At 35.0% G+C, this 12397-nt stretch overlaps 1 protein-coding gene across 2 annotated transcripts in view; it reads right to left on the bottom strand.

Moving 5' to 3' along the window:
• The window catches only part of LOC140052159 (glycogen debranching enzyme-like), a 150515-nt gene that overhangs the window by 57688 nt on the left and 80430 nt on the right, over positions 1–12397 (bottom strand). For both annotated transcript variants that reach the window (XM_072097595.1, XM_072097596.1), the window contains exon 17: positions 8159–8292. In XM_072097595.1, coding sequence (XP_071953696.1) covers positions 8159–8292 — 134 coding nt within the window. The remainder of the gene's footprint in view (positions 1–8158; positions 8293–12397) is intronic.

The following is a 12397-nucleotide window of genomic DNA, read 5'->3' as shown; positions in this document are numbered from 1 at the left end:
CTATCTCAGAGATGAGAAGGATCAACACTGGCGCATCCCCGGGGGTGTTGTCTGTCACCAAGTTCATTTACAATATATACCAGCGAATGTCGATCTTCATGTAGCATGTGTCATATAATTAAATACGCAGATGACATGGTACTGATTGGTCTGTTGAAAAATACTGACGATCATGTGTATAAGGCTGAATATGTTAAATTAATGTTTAAGACTATTAATTAAGTAATTAAGAATTGCCTTAAGATTAATTTTAACTAAAGAAATTACATGTTATTTTAGAAAAAAGAAAAATAAAATAATTGAACGTGTTCATGAAACCAAATATCTTGGTACACATATTGATGATCAACTTAGCTTTGAAAAAAATGAGGCCGAGATAATTAAGAAAGGTCACCAAAAGTTATATTTCTTTAATGTTAGCTGTTGTACTTTGAAATTATTCTATGAAACAGTTATTCAATCAGTACTAGTTATCTCTTTTATTACTTGGTTCGGTAATTTAAATGAAACACACAAGAAATGTCTCAAATATAATTGGTTGTACGGTTAATGATTTAAAATATCTTTATGAAAAACAGGTCCAAAGTAAATTAAGTAACATTTTAGAAGATAAGAAACATCCATGACATATGTGATTTTATAAGTCAGACCAGCTACAGGCTCCTAGAGCTGATACGTCAAGAAACCGACTGTCTTTTGTACAAAATTCAACTCATATTTTTACCTCAAAGATTGTTAGATCAGTGCACATGTAATATATATTTTAAAGTTTTACAGTTGATGGATGTTTAAATTAATGTTTTTAAATTTAATTTTTTGTTCTATGTATGATGTAATTGTGAATGTTTTACCATATTTTTCTGTCGAGAAAAACAATTTTTCCATATACACTTTTTATATATGGAACGAATAAAGATTTGAGTTGATTTGACAGTGTTTGTTAAATTTCATAGGAAAAATCAATAGAAAAAGATGAGGGTGCTAAGCCACTAACTACAGCGATGGACAATATGTTAAAGAAGCATAAATTCGACAGGCAAGCGTATCATGGAAAAGCCTTTATCGGCAATCATGTTCATAAATGTTGCAAGGTAAACTGAGCACAATTCTATAATAAAATTACAGTAGACTAATAAAATGCTTTTTTTTGTTTACTAACTGTGAAATGTTTGCTTCTAATAAACATAATATTGCATTTGATCACTGGCATGCTAGTCAACTTTTGACGAGCAGTCAATGGACTTGCCATAAGTATTGTGAAGGATCTAAAACTGGAATTAAATAGCATTCCGTTGTTCAGCAAATACTCAATTGTAGAGCAGAAGAATAACCATACCAGATCGCTTATTATTGAAGAAATCAAAGAAACTGGTAGGTATATAATTTATTAAAAACAATCATTACTAATTTATAAATGACGATAAATAAAAACAAAAACAACATACTATTTTTCTTATACTGTAGACAACATTAATACTTTAATTCATTGCATTATGATGAAACAAAAGTCTTTTCATCTCCAGATATCAATTTGATAGAATCATTGCGCATTGCCATATACAACTACAACTATCTATAAAAAAGTCATTGTATATAGAAATATCAACCAGTCTAAATAAAAACGACATATGCTTGCTTTTATTGTTGGTAATTCAATCAGCTAATGTATCCTCATTATTTTGTTTATATACTATTATTACTAGCCTAGGCCTAATAAAACTCAGTAGGCCTAGGCTATACTGTATTTACATTAGTATTTATTATATTGAGTCATCATTTGACTAGTAGTAGTAGACCTAACCTGGCCCGAGTATTAATATAATATTCGATATTTGAATACTCTGATCTTGTATAATTAAGCCAGACCTAGACCTAGCTAGGGTTAGGCCTATTTATAGTAAGCCAGCTGTCTAGCCTAGGTATACTACTATAGACACTAAGTTCTAACAGGCCTAGGTCTAATAAAATCATGATTTACGAACAACCATTTCTCTTTCCGTTCAATTGTGTTTACTAGCGGTCCCACTAATTAAGATACCCCTACTGTACTCCATGCTACCAAAGTCCTACGCCATGTGAGTTCAACTTCAATACACATGTGTTTTACCCACATGTTCAAACTCGTATTGCAAAAATACTAACCGTACAGAACCCCTAATTTGTTATTAGCCTGGGTTCAGTACAAATTTTGCGGGAAAAAAGTATAGGAACATTTTTGGGGGTTTTTCTGATAGAGTATACCATATAGATTTAAGAAAAAAAATCCCCATCCCAGGGTCTTGAGGAAAATTTTTTACGGCACTTTTAAATTTTGGCCTATATAACACACACAAATCCCTATTAACACACACAAATACCTATATAGACTTGCCCCAAGTCTGAATTGGTTTTTTTTTTCATTTATTTTTTATTTCGACCGCGATTTTTGTCTGAAAATACAGACTTGTGAAACACGTATAGAAATCGATTTGCAGACCGCAAACATCCAATAAGAATGACGTAGGTTATCATACCGTATTTGGCTATATGGGGCGGGCGGTATGTAAATATGGATTTCGAATCAACCAATGATCATTTTGTTTAAAAATGAAAAAGATCGAGTAGGCCTACGTACAGTGCTGAATGTACGACCGAGACTGTTGAAATATGAAATCGTGTTGCCAAGTTGTTTTGTTTATTAATTGTTTAGTCCTTAGCCTAGGCCTCCTTCGTAGGTACTACTCAACTCGCACGTATGACCTGCCAAATAAAACGCCAATAAGGTAGGCCTACATAATACCACCACCGGCACACAACAGGATTCACACACAACAGACAGGGCTACACCACTACACAGAACAGGACAGGGTCTGGGTGGGAATTAAATCAAATTATCTCCGCGTAATATTAAATGATCCATATAAAATCCTTTCTAGCCTTCAGAAACTTTCATCAATGTACCCAAGTACACATTGTCTAAACGTAACATAGCGCATGCGTACCATCTTAGTTGTTGAGTCTTTGAAATTCTGAAATATAAATATTAAAACGGTGTACGAGTGAGTAGCCAATCGCATGCAGCTGAAACTAGTCAACCGGATAATCTATGCACCAAGAATTCTTGGTGTCAAACCATGTGACTTTGCGTGTTTCCCCAGACGGAGTATCCAAACTCAAGTAATACACGTATGAAACGCCATATGTGCAAAAATAATTATATTTTTACTAATATTAAGAAAAAACTCCGTCTGGAGCCCAGACTAATACCTATATATAGGGGATAGGGAAACCAATCCCCTTTTTTTTTTTACTTGGAGTTGTGTTATGATGATTAAAATTAGCTGAGGCTTACTTTAGTAACTACTTCACATAGTAGTTGATAAATCGAGTCGATAACAATGATATCATCATGCCAGAATCCAATATGGCGTCCAATTTGGCGAAAAAAAAAAAAAAATCCTTTTAACGTTAAAATGTACGAATACTATCTTAAAATTAAATGCGATTGTATTTCATTATACATCCCAACATTAGAAAAATAGGATGCAGATAATGCTGGCTCAAATACACACTTCAGATGGAAAGAAACATTCATGGTAGGGTGTTGTTTTTGGTATCCACAAAATCGCAGATTCCGATCAAGGTTTTAAGAGTATGCATCAGTGTATGAGACATTACTTTCGATAAGGGGTTTACCAATTATTCCTTACACAACACCAGAGATTCCCAGATCAACCCAATACGTGAAACATTATTATCATCACGGTTCCACCTGCAGGATTATTCAAAATTACTCTGGAACTCTGCAAAAATAATTTTGACAACAGCTTCCCCAAATATACAGATGGACAAAATGGTCTGGAATTATGCATTATGTGCTATAAAAATGAGTAATAAAATTAGTGTTAATATGTTGCAATCATTGGCCTGAATTAGTCTACTTGTTGTATAAATAAGACCAAGTTGCAAAATATCTGTAACATTTCTTTGATAAACTGCTCTTTAATAAAGCTGTTAAAATCAACAACTTGCAATTTTATTTGGTGGGTTCCACACCAATTAGTGCAATATGAATCATTAGGGAGGTTTCGCAACCTTACGAATACGATAACGAAAACAGATACGTCACACATTCGTGAAACTTTTGAGCTGATTCCCATTTCATATTCGTAAAGCGTATTCGTGTTGACGAATATCATCAGTCATATTTGTAACTACAAAAGGAGTATAGTTTTTAATCTATTTTGCACATTTTGCATTTGAATCAAGAATGATTCATGATTATAATTTAATTATACTTTTTATTGAGAGTAATTTACTAAAGTTATTTACTAAAATGCCAGGTCAATTTTGATAAATAGCAGTTTTTAAAGTCCTCACTCGCTTTGATGTTACGCTAGGCCTAGGCAGCCAAGCACCAAGCAACACATACTGCGCTTCGCTCAAATTTACCGCAGTCATATTTTGGACGGCGCCCTTAATATTTCGTTGCCATGAAACGGATTTTTACTGGCTTACGAAAAACAAATACGTGTGCGTGATGTATCCGTTTTCGTTATCGTATTCGTAAGATTGCGAAAACTCCCTATAATTAAAGAATCTTAACATTGTAAATTGTACAATGCTACAAATACAGATCTGAACAAATTAAAACCTTGCAAAATCTATGTCCTAGGGTTCGGTTAAAGATGTATTGTCCCTTTGACTAATTCAACAACAAATTTTTTTTTAATATTTAGAAAAAAAGTGGGTCATTTTGAAGTATCATAATAGTTATTAACTTTCACCAAAAATTAGTCGAACAAAAAATAATTTAACCGAAATACAGACGTTTTTTGTTCATAAAATTACTTTGACTTCCAGTCAAAGTTTTCAATCAAAACATATCTCATAATGCAACACGCTTGTTTGGCTACTCTGTATGCATAATCATAAAACTTCTTTCCGATCTGTGTGAAAACACCTTCTCAACCGCGACGAGTTGTAAACAATCCTAATTAGCATCATGCATAATGCATACTAATGGTTTGAAATCTTTGTTTACTTTCGCTCGTGACGATTTTCCAGACGAAATGTAATCAAATTAATTTACCCTGTTAATTACGTAAACTTGTTGTTTTTGGCTCGAATTTTCGACTTAAAGTGAATAACTTTAATATTACTTTGATATGGCCCATTTAAATTTAGAATAGTTTTTTTTTCATTTTTTGTGTTTCAAGGAACAATACATCTTTAAGCAAAAAGACACATTGATCAGCGATTCCTTTTCACTCAGTGTTCAGAAATCTTTGTACAAGTTGACAGGCAATACATAAGGGCATATAATAGGGCCAACTCTCAGATAGTGGGACTCATCTATTCCTAATATGATTCATATGAATCCTATTGCAGTTTAAGTGTTTGGTTGTAGAGATTTTAAAAACAGATTTTAATGAAGAGCAGTTGAACAAGGAAATAACTTAGTTGACACTTTTGTGACATAAAACTTTCGCAAATTTGAAAAGTACAAGTAAATAACTGTATACTGTAAAAAAAAGATCGCGTTAATCCATTGTGGATGCGATCTTCGTATATATCGAACATCTGTCGATCCAGAAACGATGCCCACAAAAAAGATGGTAAAACATTCATTCTAAATATAGTATCAAAACGTTCAAGTTGCTCAAAAAGATTGCCGACAGAAGACCGTAATTAATACAGACCTGGGTTTTTTGGCTTGAAACGCGATACTACTCGATGTTTTACCGCAACCTCTAACATGATATTTTTTAACTCAGTACGGCCGTCCATTAGAGGGTGGTGGATGCTCTGCTGACGACAATAAAACAGTAATTAAGATCGTGTACCTGGATTTCCTCTATTTATATCTAAACTGTTCCCAGACTCCGATCCACTCGCATGTTTTTCCCACTCCAAATTCTGGTCGGCCCTTTTTCTTTACACAATATATTAATCATTTAAAAAAAGGCCTGACTGGTAAATCTTAACATGGAATATATATTTATTTTGCATATATTTTGTTGGTGTCCTAGCCTAGGTGTCGTTGTTTTTATAATTCGCTAACCCAAGGTAGGATTAAATAATTTATAGTGTAGGCCGCAGAAACTAGGCTAGCCTGAACTCTCTCTGTGTGAGCTGAGGTCCACGGGCCCGATGTCGTCTCGTCGGCTGATGTTTCCGGCCAAATTGGGATAACTGATGCGTAGGGCGGCTACAAAAATTGACGTCTTCCAGCTTTAAATAGGATTTAATTAGCGAACAATACATTGTTTGTGTGTATTGTCCATGCTTCTAAAGGCGATGACACATAGACATTTTAAAACAAACGACGTTTAACGCTAACGCGCGTCTAGTCTAACGGCTACACAATTACAGTGGGCGGTACAATACTAAATGCATATTTTAATTAGCTCTTTTACGATCGTTGCACGCGTTAAACGACCAAGCTATCAACGGTGACCGTTTGACGCGGTTTGTACGTCTGGAAACATTTAGGCATGACGCCTAATAACTTGGTCTTGTACATAAGACAATGAGTAAATGCTGGTAAACACTATATGCTTGGACAATCTCTGGTGTTGTGCAAGGAATTATCAAAAGTGATGTCTTTAAATATACTGATCCTTTCCAAAAGCTTAACACCATGAGACTTGCTGTCTATTTTTAGGTGGATAGCAAGAAACAACACCCAAGAAATGTTCCGGTACCGTCTGATAAATGCATATAGGTGAATCTGCATTATCCATATGCTGATCCAGGGACAGATCCAAAAATTAAATTCAGCACTTCATTTTACAATGTTTAGGCCCTCGCAAATGCTTCCCCACTCCAATCCAAACCCCCTAAATCAAAATAGTGGATCCGTCATCCTAATGTTGGGAAGACTGGGGGAGGGGGACAATTACTGTAAGTAGATTTACATTGTGTGGGTTCGTGTTTTGTTTTAAGATAGTAAGTCTATTGTACATTGTATGGACAAAAAATGCATTTTTTAAATAAATGGTGTTTTTCCCGCCATATTGGATTGTGGCATGATGATGTCATCGTATCGACTCGATTTATCAACTACTATGAGAAGTAGTTATTAAAGTAAGCCTCTACTAATTTTAATTATTAAAACACGACTGAGTAACAAAAACCGTTAATTGGTTTTGTGTGTGTTAAATAGGCCAAAATTTAAAAGTGCCGTAAAAAATTTTCCCCAAGACCCTAGGATGGGGATTTTTTTTCTGACATTCTATATGGTATACTATTGGAAAAACCCAAAACAAATTTCCTATACTTTTATCCCGCAAATGTGTATATTAACTGTTCTGCACCCAGGCTATATACTTGTTTGATAATAGTTAAACATTGTAGAAAAAGAATGTGTATATAAATAACGCCTTTATTACATTACCTGCCGAAGTACAAAACATAAACATTTTGGTGAAAATAACAGAAAAAATAAAGACTGATTTTCATTCTCTGTTTACTTCCATACATCGTAAGCAGATCTGGAAAAATTAATTTTCTGGGCAGTTCAGTGATTACCTCATAACGTTTCTCATGACTATTCAGTTGATTTTATTTGCATCATCATTCACATCATTGGTCATTTAAAGTACGGATACAACCCATTGCCAATCAAATGTATTTTGGCCATTTAAATGTAGAAGGCGCACTCTACACATAGCGCGCCCTTTCTAATAATCAGCTTGTTGTCTATTACGAAGATACCGTGCGTTGTTTGGCTCAACAGAATTTGTTAAAACGTTTCTGTGCCCGTCATGGGTGTGCGGAGAAAACGTCAGTGTCAGTGTCGAAGTTTGTTTAACGTTATTTGACTCTTTCTTAAAATATTTTGGGTTTTTTTGTGTACGCCGTAGTTTTGTGCGGGGAGGAGAAAACTTCAGGACAGCTGGTATTTCAGCTGATAATTCCTGGGGAGTTGGAGGCCGAAGCTGAACAGTGTGGATGCAGCATTGTGGACTTTTGACTGACTATGAGATTTGCTTGAGTATTGTTTTGTTTATTTGTTTACCTACTTATTCTTGTATTTGATGATTGTATTTTTTTTGTCTCTTGTCATAGTGGGTTGGGTTAGGATCCCTGTTAGATTAAGTCTAATCCACGCATAATTAAAAGACTGGTGTTTGAAAGAATTAAATAATATAAATAAAGAAGAAATATTACTTACAAGCTCATCTTCTTTGCACATACATCCAGTAGTATAGCGTATGCACCAGAAAGAATAGCATCAAAGTAACATGGAATCAAATACCTAGGAATGTCCTTCAATGGACTAAAGGCATTCTCAAACCATTTACCAAGCTGTAAAATTAACGATAAAAAATAAATTCAATATAATTATAGTTTTTAATCTGTGTCATCTGCAACTCTTTCACAAACAAACTTCTTATTCCTCAAGAAAAATATCATTCACGCAGGGATGTCAAAAGCTAGCCAGCCTAGTTAGGCATAGAGTTATCACCTTAATACCTTGCTGAATAATGACCGTATAAAGGCTGACCATTACGAATTAATGATTCCTTGGCCATAAAATATTCATGTAGACCTACTACATCAACAGAAGAATTTCTGTCAATAATAACAGTTTACAGTAATAATGTGTTCCACATTTTCTCCTAGATTTTAATATGTTCTTGCTAAATCAATTCTCTTTCACATGCATTAAAAAATGTTAAAATCATCATATTAACAAATTATAATAACCAGTTACCTAATTTCATCTATACAGTATATTTTAATCTGTAAAGGCCGGTGCACACCAAACGCGAAGCGTCATGCGTCATTCGACGGATCGCTTTGAAAGGTGAATTGTCATGCGTATATTAGTTTTTCTTGTTGGTTCCCACTAAACGCGTCACAATGTGCTGATTCGTCGCGATTGCTAGGCCTAGGAGATAGTGGGTTGGCCAATACAATGCTACATTTAAAATAATCAGAGAAGATGACTCTGAAGTATTTCCTATGTAAGTTTAACCAGAGAAGAGTTAAATTAAAATGTAATTTAACTCTTCCCTGCTTACACCAATCACAGTGTTTGGTTTTGGTGGGAAAATGTTATCCTTTTCCAAAGCCTGAAATGTGCATGATTGTATGTATATATCCACAAGGACAGAAGAAGATGTATCCAATATCAATACAGTTACAAGAATTAAAGCATTTATTGCATGTTGATTACACGTACATGTGATCTGCTGACTGTATTTATTAGTGGTACTTACAAATTCATTCATTCATTCATTCATTCTGCTTTTATTCAATATTTCTCTTTGCAGTATATATAAAATAAAACTGAATTGCGAGAGATTTACATATAAAATTGGTACAAGCTTTCAAACATCAAAATTTACAACATTAAAAAGTTAAAAAGTTAAAAAAAAATATTTTTAAAAAGGAGATATTACACATGGAAGAAACTGATGAAAGTACTTATTACTTATTATTATTATTATTGTTGTGTTTATTTTGGTTTATTAATTAGTCTACACAGTGCTGGGAAACATGAGTTGTTGAATCTTTTAGTATTGCCATATATTTCACTTTGCTTCTTAGCATTCCTTAGTATCCTGCCACACGTTTCGCCTCTCAATTTAGGAAGTGCGTTAGGAACGATTTTGTTAAGATTTTTAGCAAAATCAAGAAGAATATCTTCTCTTCTTTAATCTAAAAATTTAAGATTAAGTAGTTTAATTGCTTGATCATAGGATGCATATTTTTGTCCGAGAATTATTCTACATGCGCGTTTCTGTATAGATTCAAGCTCCATGGATTGTGCTATGGTTAAGGCAGAGTGCCATACCGGACACGCATATTCAGTTACAGGTCTTATGTGGCTAATATACATTTGACGCAGATGGTTACAAGGCATTCCAAATCTTTTTAAACATGTCAACATATGTAATCTCTTACTGGCTCTATTAACAACATCGTGGATATGCATATTCCATTTCAGATCATTAGTGATCTGAACCCCAAGTAACTTTAAGCATTCAACATTGGTTATTTTTATATTATTTATCGTAAATGATTTAACAATGGGTTGAGATTTGGCAAAAGAAATGTTCATAAAGTTAGTTTTTTCAATATTAATTATCATATTATTGTCTTTGGTCCATTGTGATAGTTCGTTTAATTGATCTTGAACATTAGGCGGGGTTTTCTTGTTGTGAACTTCACATATTGACAAATCATCTACATACTTCCACCGATTTGGGAAGTCTCTAAGCGAATTGTTAACCATTACTTGGAAAATTAAGGGACCCAGTTTCGTCCCCTGAGGAACTCCGCAAGTTATTCCTTGCCAGTTTGAAAAACCGCCATTGAGTTTCACTCTCTGTTTACGTTCGCTCAGAAAATCACAAATCCACGGCATCAATTCAGGTTGAACTCCAATATCAATTAACTTCTTGACAGCGATTGTATGATCAATTAGGTCAAACGCTTTACGAAAATCAACTGCAATAACCGTTGCTTCGTGTCCAGGTTTATCAAGACCTTGAAGTAAATAGTGTAACATGCTAGTAAGATAGTGACTTGTAGACGCTCCTGTGCGATTTCCAAATTGCATTTCGTCTAATTTAGGCGCGATCTTGGGTTTTATCCATGACGAGACAAAGTGTTCTAGCATGCGTACAAAAATTGGTGTAATGGATATGGGTCTGATTTGATTTAAGTTAACCGGTCCTTTCACTTTAGGAAGTGGGGTTATGGTCGCCTCTTTCCACTTGCGCGGGACTATGCCTTGCGAGAGTGATGCGTTGTAGATGTCAACTAACGGTGATGCAATTTCAAATGCGAATTCTTTGATGACGCGAGGCGGTAGATCACCCGGGGCAACTGATTTGTTGCAGTTTATTTTCTGAAGCTGATGATACACCTGCCAGAAGTTGAGTGTCGGTGCATAGCCACAAGGAAGGTATGATGGTAGACTATTAGTTTGTAGGGGTTCAATCTTCTGGCATATATTCGCTAGGTAGTTATTTATTAGTTCGCAAATTTTAAGCGGATCGGTTTCTTCAGTTTCTAGATTCAACACCGATTTCTTTTTATTCGTACCGCATATTTGGTTAACTTTTTGGAACCACTGCTTTGCGTTAGTGTTTTGCAGATTGTTAACTTCGTATTTGTAGTATTTAATCTTTGCTTGTTTGATTTCCCAAATTACTTGGTTTCTAAGTGTACGGAAATGGCGGGACATTTTTCCATATTTATGAAAGCTAATTTGTCTCTCCTTACAAAGTCCTTTTATTTTTGGTGTGATCCATGGTTTGTCATTTGAATGAACTTTAATTCTGCGCTTTGGAAAACAACGTTCGTATGCCAGACATAATGTTGATTCGAAAATATTTACTTTTTCATCAAGGTCGTCGGTTTCCAGTATTTCATGCCAATCTTGTGATGTTATCCATTGACCAAATCTATTGCAAGCAGATTCGCTAAAAGGCCGGAAAGACTTAATAACATTGCGGCCCTTAATGCAGACGAATCCAGGTTTTGGTTTCCATAAAATCGAATTATGGTCACTACGACCAAAGGGTGCATGAACAACCGGTTCTTCGTAATGTTGATAAAAGTTAGTTATAAGCAAGTCCAGAATATTACCACTGTTGTCCCTAGTTGAAGTTTTGACAACTTGTCGAAGACCAGTTGACGAGCAAAATTGTTTAACTTTCGCGCGGGCTTCGTTAAAATCACCGCTAATGAGAATCGCCGCTGACGGTGATGATGTTCTAATGCTGACAACGGATTCTCTTAAATAACGAAGAAGTGTTGTTTGTGTACTAACTGGTTGTCCAGGGCTGTAATAAATAATACACAAATGTAAGGATGACATGATCCGTGGCGTTTTTGGTAGCGATACTTTAATCCACATACCTTCCAGAACATCTGGAATAGGAATAGGATTGATTGTGCGAGCTTTGATAGTATCCTTAATTAGTGCAGCTACGCCACCCCCTATACGATCACTCCGTCCACTACTAAAACAAGAGTATCCGTCGATATTAATTTTGTGTTCGTTTTCTTTATTAGTCCATGATTCACTAAACAGGCCAATGTCAATATGTTTATCTTCCAAATACATAGAAATTTCATCAATCTTATTCATTATAGACCATGGATTTGTAAGCATAACTATTGGAAACTGACTAGGCTTACCTTTCCGCTGTTCATCTATTACGCTATAAGTGGTGGATGCTTTTTGTAACGTTCGTAAGTTGTATAGGTTCCGCGTCCTCTTTTCGATACCGGTAATAGGCCTACAGTTCCATGTATAACGATTAGAAGTCATTACACGTATTCGCCTTTTTGTTCCACCGCGAACTCCCCTCCGTCTCCAACGCTTACGTTGTTCAACAAATGGGAACTTGGTATGCGGCGGTGCACCTGTGTTGAGCTTGAATGCATTCCT

The sequence above is a fragment of the Antedon mediterranea genome, chromosome 6, assembly GCF_964355755.1.
Source record: "Antedon mediterranea chromosome 6, ecAntMedi1.1, whole genome shotgun sequence".
Classification (NCBI taxonomy): Eukaryota; Metazoa; Echinodermata; class Crinoidea; order Comatulida; family Antedonidae; genus Antedon; species Antedon mediterranea.
This window is presented reverse-complemented; position numbering and strand designations above follow the sequence as displayed.